General features: G+C 39.4%; 1 protein-coding gene across 3 annotated transcripts in view; it reads left to right on the plus strand.

Annotated features, from left to right (window-relative positions):
• The window catches only part of TRIQK (triple QxxK/R motif containing), a 60,185-nt gene that overhangs the window by 12,540 nt on the left and 27,922 nt on the right, over nt 1-19,723 (plus strand). For 2 of the 3 annotated variants that reach the window (XM_042839989.1, XM_042839987.1), the window contains exon 2: nt 4,351-4,431. In XM_042839989.1, coding sequence (XP_042695923.1) covers nt 4,371-4,431 — 61 coding nt within the window. In that variant the 5' untranslated portion in view covers nt 4,351-4,370. Of the gene's footprint in view, nt 1-1,183; nt 2,144-4,350; nt 4,432-19,723 lie in introns of those variants that run through there. The other variant, XM_042839988.1, reaches the window with a different exon arrangement.

A 19,723-nucleotide genomic window follows, 5' to 3' on the forward strand; every position in this document is an offset into this window, starting at 1 on the left:
CCAGCCAAAGTGTGATTAAAGTATTCAGCTGTATTGTTCCTGCAGTTTGATATGCTGGTTACTTTCATTAAACTTCTGCTATTGAGTTGCATAGACCTCCGTTGCTGTGCTTAGGTAATACACAAAAATCTAGTTAAAATAACCAGTGGTAATAACGTCTAAAATATGTATTTGTATTCAGCTTCTTGCTTTAGATGCAGTGCTGGCCATTCCTTGAAATAACTTGATGTTCCTAGAAAATCAAAGGTTTTCTTTAGATTTATTTATTTATTTTAATCTGAGGACAATAAAATACTATTTTTTTTTTCCCCTTGTAAATTGTAAGGACGTAGAATTATTTATTAAGCTATGATCTATGGAAGTAACTAATGGAAACCAGTTCTTTTACTGATAGTAGGCTTTGAATCATATTCAAAAGTGGTTTGAGTTATGGTTGAAGTTGTTAACCTGCCTTGCTTCCAGTGGGGGGAAAAAAAAATCTTTTTAACTTTGATATCCATTTTTAATTAAAGATAACATTTCTTAATATATGCAGATAAAGTATGTTCAACTACATTTTCAGTTATGACTTGCTGCAGTGCTTTTACATTCTGTAATGGTTCTTTCTTATTAATGTTTCTCTCAACTGACTATATTTCAACTACAAAAATAGTTATTCTGTTGATTGTTTTTATTGTTTTAAGGTACCCTCTTTTAATATGAGGGCAGCTTGTTGGAGTGTACCACAAAGTGGAGTGTCAGATATCGCTGACAAGACAGTTTGTACATATACGTGTATTTAGGTCATTGTGTGTTCACTGGAAGACATTTTTAAGCTTTATTATTATTAACCATTTGTGTTGCACTGTGGAACCATAGAATGGTTTGTGTTGGAAGGGATCATTAAGATCACGTAGTTCCAACCCCCTGCTGTAGGCAGGGACACCTCCCTCTACACCAGAGTGCTCACAGCCTCATCCAGCCTGGCCTCAAATACTTCCAAGGAGGGGGCATCTACAACCTTGTTGGGCAACCTGTTCCAGTTGCCAACACCCTCACAGTAAAGAATTTCTTCCTAATATCTAGACTAGATCTACCTTCTTCCAGTTTGAAGCTGTTTCCCCTTGTCCTGCCACTCCTGGTTCTTATAAAAAGTCCCTTCCCAGCTTTCCTGTAGGCCCCTTCAGGTACTGGAAGGCTGCTAGAAGGTCCCCCTGAGCCTTCCGTTTTCCAAGCTGAAGAGCCCCAGCTCTCTCAGCCTGTTCTTGTAGGGAAAGTGCTCCAGATTTCTGATCATCTTCATGGTCCCCCTCTGGACCCAATGCAGCATATCCATGTCCTTCTTGTGTTGGGGGTCCCAGAAATGGATGCAGTACTCTAGGTAGGATCTCACAAGACCATTTTAGGTGGGCAGAAAAGCAGAGTAGGGGGGCGACAGTGAATACCGTGAACGCATAAAGTGATGTTTTTGTGCTATAGTCCCTGTACTTAATTGTTTTTTATATTTTTTTTAAAGTTAGTTTTAAAGTACATCATGATATATATCTATTTCAGTAACATAATCGCTTTACTTTGTTGTTAATGATGAAACAGGCTGTGTTTCCTTCAAGAATCGTGCACTGTGATTTAAATGCTCTTGTGGTCAGACCTTGGATGGACATTGAGAGCTGTTTTATAACTCAGAAAATGCTATCAAAAGATGGAGGTGATAATAGGCAATTTATTTTCTGTATTAATTATTATCAGTTACTGCTAATGAATAGAACAGGAGGAACAGAATCTTCTGAGAGAGTAAGCCTTCAAAAGTGAAATACTAGACAGGAGGGAAAGATGGTAGAAAAACAATTAAGGAAACCACAACAAAGAGATCCTTTGACATTGTAATATCTGTGAAATAGCAATAAACAAGAAAACATTCCAGTGAACTTTACTTCGTTTTCTTTCTTCTCTTTTGAAGAACTTTGAGAACTCATGTTGACTTTAAATGATCTGAAATCAGTGCAACCATTTCCTTCAGCAAAGTGAAGGCTGATAACTGCGGATGACTACTGCTACTTTAAAGAGGGGAATGGAGCTTTTCAGATTGCTTTGTGAATTATGAAGGTTCCAGGCTTTTCCTGTATAGAAATCTGATCAGAAAGTTGCATTCAAAGCTGTTCCTACAGTAAGATTTGTGCATAATCTTTTATTAATCCATGTTTCAGTTTAATTCTGGCTTGTAGCAAGTTACTTCCCCAGGGAACACAGGATTCTTCATAGGAGAATATGAGGAGCCATGGTCCCTGAGGAATCACATTGTGAAAACAGGCTTGACTTTGTAAACGCTAATATAGGTCTGTTATTCCCCTTCCACATCTATCACAGCACATTTTAAATGGTGGCTGATCTTTTATGCAAATAGCATCTTATTAGGCGTTGTGGCTGCATGTGCTAATGTCTCCGTGGGTTTCTCAGGAGTTTGCTATCCAGTCGTCAAAGAGGTGGCAGTGAAGAATGCTGGCTGCATGGCTTTGAAGAACAAAAGAGATCTGCAGTGTTTGCAGGTTCTGGGTGCTGGGGTCTGCAGCACTGAGTCTCACACAGCCTGAGACTCTACAAAGTAGGCCTGCCTTGTTCCAAATAATGGGAATTATTGCTTTTTGTCTGCAGTTTCTTGTGCTTTGTTGGCATTGCAAGGACTGCAAACATCTTTTACAGATGACATTTTGTTACAAAACAGGCTATTGAAATTGAAAGAGTAAAGTCAAAAACAGTTTCTTGCAGTGGCATAAAATAAGCCAAGAGCTAGTTTTGCTGTGTAAAACATATCTGTTATCTCCTCAACTAGCTGCAAGTTGGAATGTTACCTTGATTTTCCACTCGTGTTATTATGATGGGAACCTTATGTGAGAATATCAGACAAGAAAGTAGCTGGGAAACATAATAAAGGAGGAAAAATGCCAATTGGTTACAGCTGACTGCTTGTACATTTTAGATTAAATGCGAATATTCTCTGAATCAAACCACAGTGATGTGTGGAAATGCTAGAAGGCTGTAATTGAGTTTTTGGTTCTGATTTAAAAAAATTATAGTGTTCTTCTATACCTTTTTATTACTCCTCCATGCCTTTGAAATGATTACTGATGGTCCTGTGTCTTACCCCTTAAATTAAGGAGTGTTCAATCTCCTTTGCTTCAGTTTTGTCATTTGGCATTGTATGTTAATAAACAGGTTAAAATAAATAGGTATGTGCTAATAAAACAGGTAAACAAAAAAAGAAGTGTTGTGGTTTTAAAAGCACATATCACTGGTGTTATCCTCTACTTTGATCCTCCTCTGAGAGTATGAATGGAATACCTGGGGCTGCTGGAGTCTGTGACACCTCGCAGCCCACTCAGTAGGGACTCATTCCTGCATTTCTGTGTGAGGTTTGGCACTGCAGGGCCTTCAGCTGCCATGCTTCCCAGGGCCTGGGGAACCTCTGCTGGTTGTACATCCTTCTCTAGCTGGTTCTGCCTACTGTGAAACCACTGTGTATGCCTCAGGGCCACATGTGCACAATCTCAGTCAGTTTGTGGCTATGCAAGGTCATTTGACCAAAGCTTGCTCATGGTGCTGCCCTTAAGCAGCTTGATTGTACAGTCCCTTCTAAACTCATAATGCCAGGCATCTGTGCTGTGAGATGCAAGAAGTCCTTTCACTTGTGGTTGTTTCTGAAGTACTTTGAGAGTGGCTTAAAGTGTCAGTGCTTTTGCAGAGTGGCATAAAATGGGCACGGACCCAGTTTTGACCTCCAGTCTTCACTTGCTTTCTTGAGGCCATGGCAAGAATGTGGGAGAGTGAGGGGGGTATTGCTGTGCTTCAGGTATCTGCTCTGAATTTGTGTTCAAGGTGGCCTGGGGGAAACTTGATAAGTTTCTTGAGTAGGTGCACCTGGCCTGGGGGTACATGCACTGCCTGGTCCTGCCTCAGGCTCCTGGCCAGCTGTTGCTGTGTTTACCATCTACAGAAGTTCACAGTACTGCTTTCACTCTGTGATTTACTAAAGAAAAAAAAAGTGAATGAAATTCAGTGGTATTGAATGGTGAATTACAATACTGTCTGTTTAAATCTTTTTTTAATTTAAAGTAACAGGCGTTCTGTAATGCTAATAGTTCATGCCATGAGGGAAAGGTATGTTTATAATTTATCTAATAGCATTTACAATGGTCATGATAAAATCCAGAATCTCATTGTACTCTGAGTAGGCTTCTGTTTTTGTATGCAATTTAGGAAATGTTTTTTGCTACAGTTTTTCTTTTCTGATGTTAGAAGTCATTGATTTCCTTAATGAGTCACTTAGGAGTAATGTCTTTTTTTTCTTTTCTTTTTTTTTCTTTCTGGTACTGACAGTGATTTTTGAATTGAAAACAATGGGAAAGAAAGATGCCTCTACAGCAAGAACTCCTGTTGACCAATACAGGAAACAAATAGGTAAGATATCTGAAGTAAAGTTTGTGTGCTTGTGATCTGTTTTGTGCTGTTGGACTAAGTTGGTTTAACAAAGTGTATTATTTCTTCTCAAAGGCTGTGTGTTGTTTGCAAGTGATACAAGTAATGCATGTTCCAGGATAACAATTTTTATATGCTGTTGATGAGTCCATTCTGCAAAACCTTTAATGCAGACATTGTTTTGTGTGTGTATGTATGTATGTATGTATTTATTTATTTAAAGTCCTCAGTCTGTGTTCAGAGCTGGTAGTGAGATGCTGCAGTTGGGTAGCAATGTGGTATTTCTAACTATTGGAATTTTCAGTATTTTTCTGTTTGTCTCCAGTTTTAAATACTGATGTTTCTAAAAAGGAATATTGTTGATTCTCATAACAATTTTTGATATACTGAATGAAGATAGAGATTTTACATTTACTTTCACGTTACTAGATTGTTTCAACATTTTTGAAATTTCGTTTCCCAATTTTTTTCTTGCTATTTACCCATTGTAAATGTAGGTAACTTGAGTGGAAGTATGCAAACACACACAGACATATTCACAGGGATGCACCCACAGCAGACACAAATCCTTCTTTCATAGTTCAAATACGTAGGTAAATAACTTATTTTTAGAATCTGTATACACCTGTCACTCCAGGTGTAAAATAATATTATAAAGCACATACAGTATTTTAAAATGAATACCTTAACCTCTACTCAATTATTTAAGTAAATGATTTTGTTTTACAGTTGCTAAGCAGCCACATCTGTGTTTAAATATGCAGAAAAACTGTAATTGTCTGGGAAGAAAAGGCTGTTTATAACATACAATCTCATGGTGAAGGAGCTAAGATTATGTGAGCAGTCATAATTTTATTGTGCTTTAATGTTTTCAGTGCTACTTTACTATTTTTGATATAATTGTTTTAATGGACTTATATTTCCTAATGTTGGGCAATTAGTGTGTCAGACTTCCTCAGTGATTGAGTCTCTGAGATAGTTAAAGGTGTGGTCGAAAATCTCCAACTACCTTTACAGATGGGCAGCAAATATACTGGAAAACGTTTGTGCAATTTAGTCTTGGTGTAGAGAATCTCATGAGGAGAAGGTGGCACTGCAGATATTTCATCAGGATGGGCTAGGCAAGTGGAAGCTCCTTCATGTGAGGGCCATGCTTCACATGAAATTGGGAGTTCAGAGAGAGCCCTATAGTGTCGACTTTCTGACATTTTCTCAGCTTCTCATTTTGGTCTGTGCTTTCCTAGATACCTCCTTGGTAGCTTCTAGCTCCTAGCTTTTCTTCCCTTTGTGAACACTTCCAAGTGACTGCTGTTGGAGTCATGTTTTTTGAAGTCCTCTGCAGGGCAGAAGATACCAGTGATTTTGAGAGGGCTGCTCAGCAGGGTAGGATTGTGGTGTGTGAAGTTTCTCTCATCTCAGCAGGAAATTTTTCTGCAGGGACCCCTGGGACCATGCTGGGCCACTGAAGGACCAGAGGGAGGGTAAAGCTGCTGCGGTATATGAGACTCACAAAACTCACATTTCAGAGCTTGAGCTATTTCTTGCACATTAACAGCACTTGGCACTGTGGTTGCATGTCTCGCACCTGTGTGCCAGGACTGATCTGTGGTGTCTTAACTTGGGGAGATGACACTGCTGTAGCAACGAGGCAAGAGAGTATAAATCAGGGTCCAGTGCTCAGAGGGATGCTGTTATGTAGCTTACTCTTTTGTTTCAGACGAGGCTTGTACAGCATGTTGTCTGAACAATTTGGCACCTTCCTTGTTATATGATGCAGCACCATGATCTATTGGGTACTTCAAAGTGCAATGTCCAAGGGGTCTCATAACAAGCTCATTTTCCTTAGAGGTGACGCATTGCTTTTAGCTTGGCAAAAGCAAGCATTAAAAATTATTATAGGGAAGAATCTCACACTGGCAGGCAAATAAACTATATAACCTGTGAGGTGTTTTTCTGTCTCCAGTTTCTGCGTTTGTATTATTCCTTAGAGGACGGAGAGCAAGAACTAAAATAGGCTATGCATTGCCTCTTGCTCTGACAATTTTTTCAGCTCCTATTCTGGTTGTTCACTGATACACTGTAGAGTTTGTCAATGGAAATTAGTTTTCTACTCTTTCTGCTGAATTTAATGAATGTAACAGAGAAGAGCTGAGAATTTATGGGTATGTTTTTATACTTAGCGTTGCAAAGGTGTTTGAGTTTTACATATAGGTAGTTTGGGCAAGCTTTAGACCTAGAAACCAAGTTTAGTGGAGCTATTTCTCTATTCTCCCTATGCTCCCACATGTTCTACTAAAGTAAATACAAATATAATACAGTAAACAGCTTTTCTTGTCATAGTGAATATGGAAGAATTCTTTCTTTTCCTTTTTTTTACCACTACCTCTTAATTTTATTTTTTTTTTAATTTAGTTCTGTGCAAGTGGTGATAATTAATCTGTTTGTCACAGTATCACAGAATAATTGAGGTTTACAGGGCCCCCTGGCTCCATCTGACCCAACCCCTGCTTCATCAGGGACACCCAGAGCAGGGGCCATAGGACCATGTCCAGATGGCTTCTGATCATCTCCAGAAATCAGGGACTCTTTTCGAGCAATCTCTTCCTGTGTTTGAACACTTTCAAGAGTTTTTTTCCTGTATTTAAATTGAATTTTCTACGCTTCTTGTCCTGGCACTGGGCACCACTGAGCAGAACCTGTCTCCATGTTCTCAGCGCTCCCCTTGAAGTATTTACAGATATTTATGAGATCTTCCTCAGAGCCTCTTTTTCTCCAGGCTGAACAGTACCAACTCTGTGTTTCCTCATAGGAGGGGTGTTCCAGTCTCTTAATTTTAATTGCTCTCGATCTACCTCTTCATTATCTGATGTCACTGACATACTTATTATAAAATCATACAAGAAGAATTTTAATTTTCTTTTAAAATTCAATCTTCAAATACATTCTGAGCTGCCAAATCTAGATCCCTTTGCAAGGATGTGTTAGTGTGAGGGTGCTCAGTGGAAGATCCTCCAGTGTACAGAATGCTGTCACTCTCCAGGAGTGTGTAGCTTCTGGGAGGGTCATCCTTTTTGATAGGAGAAGAAACAGAAGAGTTACGTGTTTTGGAGAAGAGTATTTGCTTGCCCTTTCCTGGATAGATTACAATCTACAAACAGCATTGTAGTTTAACTTGGCAAGCAGCTCAGCACTGTACAGCTGTTTGCTCGCTCCTGAGTGGCATGAAAGAGAGAACTGGGAACGAAATAGAACTCTTGGTTTGAAGTAAAAACTATTTACTAAGAGAGAAGAGGAAAATGGAGACAAAAAATGTGATTATAAATATATATATATATCCCCAATGCAATTACTTGCTGACTGACACCCAGCTAACAATACAACTACCTGCTGACTGATGCCCCACTACCAACACAGCATCTCACTGCCCACCAACTGATGCCCAGCAATCCTCGAGCATAGGCCAGGCTCTGGCCAGCTGCCCACTGTGTTATAGCCCTCTGCATTATGTCACAGGTATGGAATAACCTCTTGGCCAATCCAGGCCACCTGTCCTGGCTCTGCCCCAACGCCTGCTGCTGTGTCATAAAAGCAGCAACTCCTCCCTGCCCAGTGGCCCAGCTTGACTCTGGGTGCACCCCCATCACTCAGCAAAAACCAGAACAGTGGTGTGCTGTTAACATTGTCTCAGCTGAAAATAGGACAAAAAATGGGCAAAGGGTAGCTGCATGGTGCCTGTCTTTAAAATCTTGATTTATCAAGCCCGCTTACAGTTCTAAACCCACATATTAGTGTTGCCATCCTCCCTTTCCAGGTGTTCAGTATGTATGGATTCTTGGAAATATTGTGATAGCTGCTGGCCACACAACTACTTTTTGCTGACTAATGATGTCATGTTAATTTTAGCTCACAATTTACTGTTTCCTAACCTTGCTGAATGGATGGTAGCCAGATTGAAACATTCTTAATACCTTCTTTTTGGATGGAAAATGCAGTCTTGAAGGAACAGCATGTAAAAAATTCATGTCAACTTCAACACAATTTTTAATTAGATTTTTAGTAAAGTAATTTGAACTAAAAACAGGTTTTTAATTTCATTTTGTTCCAAGCTTTCTGTTTTGTTCTGAGTTTCCATACGGCATGCCACATGCTTGCCCTATGCCACAGTTTAAGTTCATGTTGATCTCCTCAGTTCTCTCTGTCTCTTTCATGAGTGCAGGATTGCTTGTGTTTTCTTTCCTGATGCACCTTCAGCAGTTGCTTTTTGCTTTCTGAGGATTCCCCCAGAATAAAGGCTAATATAGCTTGTCTTCATCAGCTGGCTTCCAGCCACCTCTCCCTCCACCAGCCAAAATTTGACTGTACTGCCTCTTGTTCAGCAAGAGCTCCTGTGGCCAACAGTGCAGGGAGAAGAGGAATTTTTTTTCCTATCAGACCAAACTGGCGCTGGCTGCTTGAAGACTGTCCCTAAATGGGGCATAGGATGGCAGCATCCTTTTCCAACTGGCTTGGACTGTGCCTGGAGAAAATAGGGAGGAGGAAGAACAACACCACCATGGGAGTGACTGTGTGCTCGGTCTCCTTTGGCAGCCCAGGCTCTAGGGGTGTCACGAGGAAAAATCATTTTAATGCTCTTTTTTCATCCGTCTCTGCCATATTCAAACATATACCTGAGCATGCAGGTATACACTCCTGTGATGCAGCAGCAAACAGTGCATAACATGTATTTATCCCTGCTGCTGTTTGTGCTGCTGTGCTTAATTTGATGGGATTGGAGGGGAGGTGTGAAGAAGCACGCATCTTTCGGCATCTATGTAGCTTCGCTTCACAAATGCTGTGAAAATAGCAACAGGTTTTGCACCATATTTGCTTTGTTTACTGTTATGTGTGCTTTAAGTTCCCAGAACAATTCCACATGTATATTTTCTCTCTCTCTTCATCTGGTGTGTCAGTTGCTCGGCATAGGAACCGCAGGATTTGTGGGTAGTGTTCATGACTCGTGTGATTGCGGGATCCTAAGCAGGCATACTGAGAGGATTATAGTATAACTAAAACCTGGTCTACAAATCAGGAATAGACATACTTTTGGCTCACAGTACTATTGTGTTGCTGTAACATAATTTTTCATAAGGAGATGTTGTTTGCCAATCATTCAACTTCCAATTTGTAGACTGAGAGGTCTGCTTATTGTCTATTCTGTATCCATGGACTTGCTGTCTTGATCCTGCACGGCTGTAACACATGTAGGCACAGAGCTCTGGGGTAAGCCAGGCCCTGCATGGCCCCTGGGAAAGAGTGAAATTTATGAATGAAAATAAATTAACTTTTTGCCTTGGAAAGCACAAGGTGCTAGACCAAGCAGGGTGGCTTGGTTGTGATGGTGCTGTGTCATTTAACACACACAGAACCATGCAGTGATGAAGGGAAAAGGGTGGGAGATCAAGAGACTCTGATGTGGAGAGAGACTGTCAACCTCCACGACTACAGCTTAGTGGGTGAAGTGGCCCCTTTTCTAAAATCCTGAGTATGGGGAACTGGAGACATGTCCAGAAGAAAGGCACCTTCTCCAAGTGTTGAGGGTTACATTCTTGATAGGATGGAGAAGAGCCGCATGAATTCCTGAGGTGAGACCAGGCTCCTGCACAGAATGCAGAGAGGGTGGTCCCAGCCTCCCTGGGAATTCCCCCAGGAATGATTGGTGGTAACATGGTTGTACTGATGACATGAAGGAGCAGATTATAGAGAGATAGATAAGCAAAATGGGAGTAGCAGCAGCATGGACACCTCTGAGTTTCCCACCTCAAGGCACCAGCTCAGACCTAAGCATGGACCTGTTACCTCCCTGTCTGCAGAGGGAAGTCCTTCTCAGGTTGCCATATCCAGCTGCCCTACTGTTAAAAGGAATCCTCTCCCTTTACCCTTTACCACGTCACCTTTGTTGTTCTCCATTATTGTTCACTTTCTATATTTTTAATAGTGTTAGTGTTCCTCTGCCTTCCTTACTATGACTTGTGCCATACGTTCTCAAATCTAATTGCCTTCCTTCTCAACTCAAAAAGAACAAACATTTATGTTTTGATATTTTCTTCTGAAATACGCTACATATTTTGAAGTGTAAATTTTTGGTTTTTTTTGTTTTGTTTTGGATCAGGAGATGTTTGTTACCAGCATAAAAATTTTAGATTTCACTTCTGAAACAACAGCAGCAGCAGCAAAAAAAATAAAATGTTTGGATTGAATTGTGCTGAAAATTTTAAAATTGCACTGTTTGTCACAAAACAGTAATTCCTGTCTCTTTTATCTGCTAGGAGAAGGCACAGGATTGGAAGGCAGCATTTTGATAATTGAGAATGCTCTTGCTTTTGACAGGCAAATATGTGGCAGGGCTGTTGTCAATGAAGTGAAAATTCTACAACGTGCATTTTTAAATAGTTTTGGTTTTTTTTTTTCCCCATATTTGCTATCAGTCAACTATTTACTAGGGGAAAGACAGGGAAATAAGTGCATGCTATTTTGACTGATTTTAAGGAGGAGACCTCTTCTAGAGTTTATTTAGGATGGAAAAACCACCTAAAAATTGGTAGTTTCCATCTTTTTTTCTTGAATATGGAATATTACATTTAATCTTTCAAATTTTTCTGATAAAGGCATACTATTAAGCATAGAATCAAGAGAAGAAGGAAAAAACCCTATCTTTTTACTGTTATGCAGCACTACGGAAAGTTTTTGATTCTTTTCTTATGCTGAATTTCATACTTTATGGTGATATGCTCTGGATAGCATGTGTAGTGTTTGGTTCGGGAGGGGGGTGCTACAGAAAATTAAATTCTATGTCATGAAAACTAAGTCAGATCTTTTGGTCAGTGATGGCATCTTTCATTTCAGCTTTGTGCCAGTGGCGTCACTTCTTGGAAACTAAAAAGCAGCTCAGGGAAACACTGATATGAAGTGAAACTTAGGCTGGCTGTACTAATGTAATCTGCATTTTGTGTCGATTGGGATGTTTTTAAACATGTTCTGTGAAGGCTGATGATGGATTTTATGCACATATGGTATGCAATCACTTATTTTTTTAAAGTCCAAAGCAGTAAAACTATATTTTATTGCCTTGGCTGAGAGTATAGAAGGTGATTGTAAATCCGGATACGTAATTGTGGTTGTTTGGATATTACTGAGCAGGGACTGGAGGGGAGGTGGCAACACAATGTGTGCTGTGGAGTGTGCTGCGAAGGTGGAAGATAGAAACATAGAATCATAGAATGGTTTGGATTGGAAGGGACTGTAAAGGAAAATCTAGTTCTACCCCCTTCCTGCCGTGGGAAGAAATACCACCCTCTAGACCATGTTGCTTTAACCTTCATCCAATCTGTCCTCAAACACCTCCAGGGATGGGGTGTCCACAACTTCTCTGGACAACCTGTGCCAATGCCTGATCACTTTCTGAATGAAAGATTTCTTCATTATATCTAATCTAAACCTGCCCTCTTTTATTTTACAGCTATTATTTATTGCCTTTTCACTTTAGATACTGAAAGGCCGTAATGAGGTCTCCCCAGGGCAATTCCTTCTTCAGGCTGAACAACTCCAAATCTCTCAGCCTGTCTTCAGAGGAGAATCCAACTCACTTGGCTCCTATCCCATCTCCACGATAAATCCCTGTTGTTTCTTTAAACTTGTTTGATTATACTACTTCTAGTATACATTTATACTACAGTTCCTTCAATTTATAAGATGAAGGCTCCTAGTCTGCGCTTATTTTGAGCTCATGAACCATATCACCATTTCACTCAGTGGAGTCGCTACGATTTTTTTTTTTTTTTTTTGTAGGTGCAAATGAGAGTGAAATTTGACGCACTGTTTCCTACTGAGGAGCTGCATTTCAGTTCAGTGTTATTTCAAGCACTTGCAGTTCCTTAAGATATCCAGTGTCTACAGGAATCTTGCAGTGGTGCATATTTGTGTTTGTACTTACTCTGAGCTGCTTCATCCATACTTCAGGGAATTCATTTTTGCAGTCAAAAACCATCCTAAAACAACCTCTTTGCATCTTCTCAAAAATAAAAAAAAAGTTCTGCAGACACATAATTGCATATATATTAAATTCAAAAGCAGAGTAGTTTAACAGTTTTAGAAATTCTTGTTCCAGTCTTGGAAAATCTTAGCTCATATTCATGAAGGTTAGGCTTCAAAGTACTCATCTGTGAATGTGAATCTGTAAATCTAACTGAGACACACATTTTAAAAAAAGGTTTCAGACATCATTTTTCGATGTGTACAGCATTATGTATGCATTCTCTACGTTTGGTGCATGTGCTTAAATTTCCAAGTAATAATATGTCAATATAAATGCAAGGTGAGTTGAGCAATGAACTGCAAACCCGATTTCCTCTTATTTCGTCTTGAGGCAGCAGTGCAGAAGATGTAAGAATGAAATGGTCAGTGTATGCTCTTGCACAGATGTTCTTACTAGATGTTTAAGGTGTACATAATGCATAGTAGTTGTAACTGCATGTCTTCAGTTACAACACCACAAGTTGTGCTCTTTTATTTAGTGCAGATAGATTTTGCCCAGCCGCTGTTCCAGAATGGAAGGTCCATTAAATCTCTGCTGCTTTGTCTGAACTAGCAGAAATGAAGACTGCAAGGGCACTGGTGAACTTTACAGGGGGCACTGGAGGGAGAAGACATACATAAAATCCCCTTGGTTCAATTCTGTTCTTTTCAAGAGGTTGTCTGGAGGGGCTGTTGTACTTCAGGATGTCAGCGTGTGCTCTCTGTACTTCAACAGGTATCACAGCTATTTATGACCATAAAAAAATGTGGTAGATGTCTGTGTTCTGAGTAGGCATGACCACAGAACTGTCATCTGGCTTCTACAGGATGAATTTGTAATGATTTTTTACATATTGGTGACGTTTGTCAAGTGGTCCATTAATTGTAAGTTGACAGGGATTTGTGTAGCTTATTTGTATTAAAATTTTATTTCAGTGGGAGTTTTTGCTTCTATATTATGCCTTATATTGAAAGAAAGAAATTGGGAACTAGCTTTATTTCAGTTTTTGAGGTCTTGAACTATTTATGGGCTTGCTAAGTTCTACATATAACTTGCAGGCTTTGAGTGTTGGATGGGAAATGAAATAGATGATTCTCCTGCTGCCTCGCTAAGTGAAAATATAAAAAGGCAGTTGCTTGATTTGAGTTAGAGATACAGAAATTGCAACTATCTTTTACTTGATGGTAAAAGCTGGTAAAAAATAAGCACTATTGAAAATATTCACACATTCGAAGTTATTTTGAGATGTTTCAGTCGTATAGCAGTTGGATCACTACAGCAAAGCACTATGAAGTGAACAAACAGTTATACAGTGAGAAGTGGAATGTAGGGAATCAAATACTCTGCTCTGAGTGCTCTGATTGCAATTAACAAATTCACAGATAATATATAAGGCAAGTCACTAATCTGTTGTTTAATATCTGAAATGATCTCTGAAATATTTTGCTTGAAATCTTATAATCAATTTTTCCAGCTACATAGATGACCTATTGACCACAAAACCAACTGGATGTATTTTGCTCTGCAAAGCTATTGATACTCTTCTAAAACAACTCATGTATCAAATAATATTTTCGAAAGTATTGATTGCTTGTTCCTAGAATCAGAGAATCATAGAACCATTAAAGGTCATCTAGTCTAACTCCCCTGCAATGGGCAGGGACACCTATAGGCACATCAGGTTGCTCAGAGTCCCATCCAGCCTGACCTTGATTGTCTGCCACTGCATCTCTTGGCAGCCTGTTCCAGTGCCTCATCACCTTAATTGTAAAAAACTTCTTCCTTTCATCCAATCTACTCTTGTTAAATAGTGAAAGCTTTAAAAAGTCTGCCTTTTCCATAGCTTATATTCTTGATGTCTTTATCACAATGTCTGCAGTGGTGCTAAAAAATTTGTAGCAGCACTGATACCCTGATTTGTGACTTTTGGTTTTTCACTGAAAAGTAACAGTGAATTTAGAATTCATGTTTTGTTTGTTAGAATTAATTTTCCATATGATATTTTAAACAAATGCCTGAGGACTGTCATGTTTGTCAGAATTGGGGTTTGGATGATCTAGGGGGTAATAGGTAACAGGATGTGACACAGTTCCTCACTAAATCACTTTCCTAGGTTCAGCCTAGGTGATAGTCATGGGAAGATGGTAACTGCCTGGCAGATGTTGGGTGGCATTTATGATGCGATGTTTGTGCATTCAGTTCCTAGCGGAGAAGTGTTGAAAAACATCATTATTTGTTGGCAGTCAAAACAGCAAGGAGCTGGATAATGAACTAACATATGGAGGGAAGCAGTGTATCTCAGCATTAGGCATGGTCCCTTCAGCTCAAGGTTATGGCATAGTGATGAGAGCGACCCAGATTCACTGTATTCACTTGTATTCAAGTGTGTGTTAAATCTCTGAGCTTTGGACCCTTTGAACATTTTGCATGTGCTGGCCTGCCTGTTGGCAATGCTAACTGTGCAGAGAAGAGCAACGGTGCTGGTAAAAGGACTAGCAAACAAGTGCTGTGCGGAGCAGCTGACGGAGCTGGTGCTGTTCAGTCTGGAAATGTGGAGGCTGAGTTGAGATCTCATTGCTCTCTACAATTACCTGAAAGGAGGCTGCAATAAGGAGAATGTTGGTCTCTTTTTTCAGTCGACAAGAGATAGGACAAGGGGAGATAGTCTCAAGTTGCACCAGGAGAGGTTTAGATTGGTTGTCAGGAAGAATTTCATCACTGGGAAAGGTTGTTAGGGATTGAAACAGGGTGTCTGTAGCAGTCTTCATCACTGGAGGTATCTAAGAGAAGTGAATCTGGCACTGAGGGACACGATTTAGTGGTGGGACTCAGCAGATCGGGTTGATTGGACTTTGATCTTGAAGGTGTTTTGCAACCTTCTGTGATTCTAATTAACTGGGCCATGATGCTCTGAATTGCGGGAATGCCTCACCTTGTTTGAGGTTGGCTTGTACCAAGCCAGTTTAGAGGATAGACAGAACATGTAGACTTTGCCTAAGGAACCTTCAGTTGATATCACTATAGATAGAGATGGAGAAAAATTTAAGTTAAGGCAGAATGCAAATGTGCCCTCCTGGCAGTTCTGGAGTTATTGACTGAAGAATTATAACAATCATCTATGTGGGCTTTTATTGTAATAGGTGAAAAGCCTAAGTTTGGGCTGGTGATTTGTATCTGCAGTTACAAGTTAAACAAACCTGGAACTGCTATCTGCCACAGATGCCAAGTGGCATCAAACACCCCTGACCATACTGTTAAACTGTTTTATCCCTAAAATGGAGTGGCAGTATGCGGGCTGCTTCCTGGAAGTTGTTTAAGGCCCATCTTGACTCTTGAGCCATTTACAAGAATTGCTTGGGAGCTATTTCCTTGAGTGCAAACTGCACTATGGGCTGTTGTAGCAATTTGGTAGTGCAGACTATTGAATTCCTGCTCCTGCTGGCATCATATAATATATCAATACACCTGCAAACAGATAGCCAGAGGGTACAGTTTAACACTACAAAGTGACCTTTAGCAACACCTACCTAAGGTGCTAGTTGTTCCTGTTCCCATGTCACCTTGTATAGTCTACCATCGTTTGTGATGGTGGAGCTGTTTGAGTGCTGTTTTGACCCAGCTCAAAGAAAAAGATGTGCTGAACAGTTTTTCAGTTGAATCAATTCCCTGATCAGCTTTGTCATCTGGCTGAATGCAACCGTGCTCGTATGCATTGAAGAGCAGGGTTGCATACTGCAGGGACTGAGCCACGTGCCAGAACTCCAGCCAACAAATGCCATAAACCAGCATTGCTGTTGAACACACTGTAAAGCCAAACCACCGCTCAAGTCAGTCTAGTGAGAGCCTTTATTTCATCTAACATGCATATTGAGCAGATCAGGAAGCAGTGTAAGAAAAATTAGCTTTCCATGTAGGCTTTCCTCAGTTTTCTTGGAATCATTTTTTATTTCAGTCCAAGGATGTCTGTAGGTTAAATCTTGATGAATTATATTATGAATAATAAATACTATAATTTTAGTCCATCTGTTTTTTTTTGAGGTATTTTACACTGAGTGCAGTGATACTGTCTTTCATAGATGTGAAAGACACACCATCAGACCTAAATGTGGTTCTTTTTTGGCACAGCCTTTTTCATAATGTTCAGGTATAGTACAGATGAAAAAGAAACAGAATGAAATGATTAGTGAGATTATCTCTGAAGAAATACTTTTCCAGAAAAGCTAAACTACAGTCATATGTGTCTTTTCTGGAATAGATAGGAACAGTACAAACTAGAATGAAGTGTACAGGCAGAAACATTGAATAAATTGCAGATCAAATAGAACTGAAGTTACAGTCCTTAACATACTTCATAGTGTGAAGTGTCTCCGAAATTCAACCTGTTAAGTATAATACCAGATGGAAATAATTGGTAGAAGTACAAGAAAATCAGACTCCTGTCTGCAGCAGAGGAGGCTCTGTGTATCTTGATAGGGAGCTTGGAAAGCCACAGACCACGTAGCATATATTATGGGGAAGATTTCTTGCCCAAATAGCTTAATGGAAAAAGCAAATTTGACCTGTTGTGTTTCTTCAGAGAAAGCTATCAAATTCTAATGAGTAATCATCATGAAAGGGTCAAAAAGGGAAGTGATTTTATGTTCCCTTCAGAGAGGGAGAATAAAATGTTTGACTGTGGACAAAGGCTAAAAGAAAAACAGTTTGTGAAGAATCGTCTTCCCCTTTTGCTTTATCCAAATACTTTTTAAGCAGTTTTTTAGATGAAAGGGAAACACTTTCAGCAGTCAAGAGGCCATGGTTAGAGGGCTGGATTTTACTGTGATGGAAGTTTGGGACAGATATTGAACTACTGAGCTGAGGAAAGTTATTTCAGATGTTCTTCCTTGTAAGTGAGAGGAAAATCTGGTCCACGAGTGTGAAGAGACTGGAAAGGCTTGTTATGTTGCTCGACTATTTGTTTATTGTCTGTTATTACAGTAGTGTCAAAGAAATGTGCATGTTGATAACTTAGTAATAATTTTGGAAAAGTTTTGTGATAAAGGAAGCTGAATGCTGGTAGACGTTGCTCAGACAAGATGTGGAATTTCCATCTTTGGAGTTTTTTCAGCACATGTAATGGCCTTATCCACAAGAACTAGCTTAAGAAAGCCTGACTTTGAACTGTTAGCTGTAGCGGAGGTGCCCTCCAAACTGACATTCTGACATGCTCTGTGATTATTCTTGTTTGCTTCTAAAACACAGGGGCTATTTACTTAGAATGGTGCTGGCATAAAGTCAGCACAGAAAACATTCTCAGAACTGCCTGCTACCCTCCTTTTCTTGAACAGATAAAGCAACAGAAAGCCCATGATACGGCATGTTTATTTAAAGTAGAGAAAAGAACTGCTGAAGCTATTGGATAGGACACTGGTGGTGGTGCATTTGAAGTATTGAATACTGTTTTGCTCATCCACATTGAATTGAAAGAAAGAGAGGTGCTGAAAGACCTACTAGGGTGACCAAGAAAATAAAACCAATTTTTAAGTTAACATGCTTAGCCTAGCCAAACACAAGCTGAAACAAATATGGTTACTCGCAGTGAATGCTTTGGGAGTAAACACTAGGAGAAGACAAGTCTGTATATACTCAGTCTATAATGAATATAAATTTTCCATAAAGAAATACAGCTAGAAATCATAAGGCAACAGAAGAAGACTGAAGTTCTTGATTGATTTCCTACTTGGACAACCAAAGCAACCAAACAAAAACTCTAAATTTTTTTCTAACTGATCGTTTCCTGTGATCAGTTTGGAACAAGATTGAATGATATGAGTACTTTCAGTAACAGAGTACTGGATTTCTTTAGTTCACAAAGTCCTTTCTAGTCATATGTTCCATATGGACAAAGTTTTACTGTGAAGTGGAGCAGCTTTCTGAGATATTTATAGCAAGAAAATGCATTTGGAAGGATTACCATAATTTTCTGCCTGTAGTTTAACTTATGGAAAAATTAATACTGGTTATTTTAACCAAAATCAAAATTTCTGCAAAGATAATCTTGAATTTCACAAGCTTTTTTTCTCCTTGTTGGAGCGAATATGAAATTTATGCTGAAAATCTGGTATGGAGAAAGAGAAACGAAGGAAAAGGACACATTTCTGTGGTATCATTACCTTTTATTTTTAGTGCTTGTACTCTCAACATAATCTAGTGAAACTATTAAAGCATCTCCACAGCATCATCTTTACTGATTGTTGTTTATTTTTTTAATAGCTACTGGGTGCATTTGCTGTTGCTGCTTCTTTTGTACTTTATTTTATAGAAGGGCAGTGCTGAGAGAGAGACTGAGTCTATTAGTCATTACAGTGTGCAGTTTCTTGGTAAGTCCCAAGCTACATCTTTGACTAGACTTCTGTATGTTACCCCTTGGCCCTAGCCGTTGTGTCATGTCCCACTGCAGGAATAGGATGTGACTCAGGCATTCTTGTCATCACAGAATGTCAGCGGGAGACAAAAAAAAATGGTTTATACTAAATACTTATAGCAAATAGCTCATCTCCAAGGGGACAGAAGAGAGAAGCAGATAGTATTTGTAAGTTCTTAAGGAAGCTGAGAATTTATTTCTTTCGGTAAGTAAATAGAAAGAGTTTGGAAAGACTCTGAAGGTTGTAGAATAAGGGCATGGCAATACAAAGGCATTTATATATTCATTGCTTACATTATTGACTAAAGTCCTTTTTTAAATGGAGTTTTCCTTCTGAATTAAAATCATCAATTTATTTATTGAACAGCATATGCAAAATCGGCTGTTTCCCAAGAATAATTTTAACCTAGTTAATCACATTTTAAATGAAATTCATGTGGGTGTGCAGCACTAAACATGGCTGAAATCTTCAGCATAAGATTACTCTGATCATGGAACTGCACACCAGTAATGTGAGATGCTGCAAAACTCATATGTCTAGAGTAGGTAGATATTATTGACTGAAACAAATTATAGTTGGGTAAATCCCTGAAGTAGGAAAAGATTAAGGTGCATGTATTTGCTTGATCTGTTGGTCACTAACATATCAGATAGGGCTGCTGTTTGATGGAGGAAGGGGATGTTGGCCTCAGAGTAGGGAGGGAAGACTGTTGTCATGTTTTGCTTTGTAAAATCTCTGTGCTTCTACTAGCAAAGAAGAAGGAAGACTGCACTAGTATGTAAATATCTTGTACAAGGTGATACACAAAACATGTGCCTGA

This window comes from Centrocercus urophasianus, unplaced genomic scaffold, assembly GCF_019232065.1.
Source record: "Centrocercus urophasianus isolate 14NV4802_14NV808 unplaced genomic scaffold, USGS_Curo_1.0 seq_11, whole genome shotgun sequence".
Taxonomy (NCBI): Eukaryota; Metazoa; Chordata; class Aves; order Galliformes; family Phasianidae; genus Centrocercus; species Centrocercus urophasianus.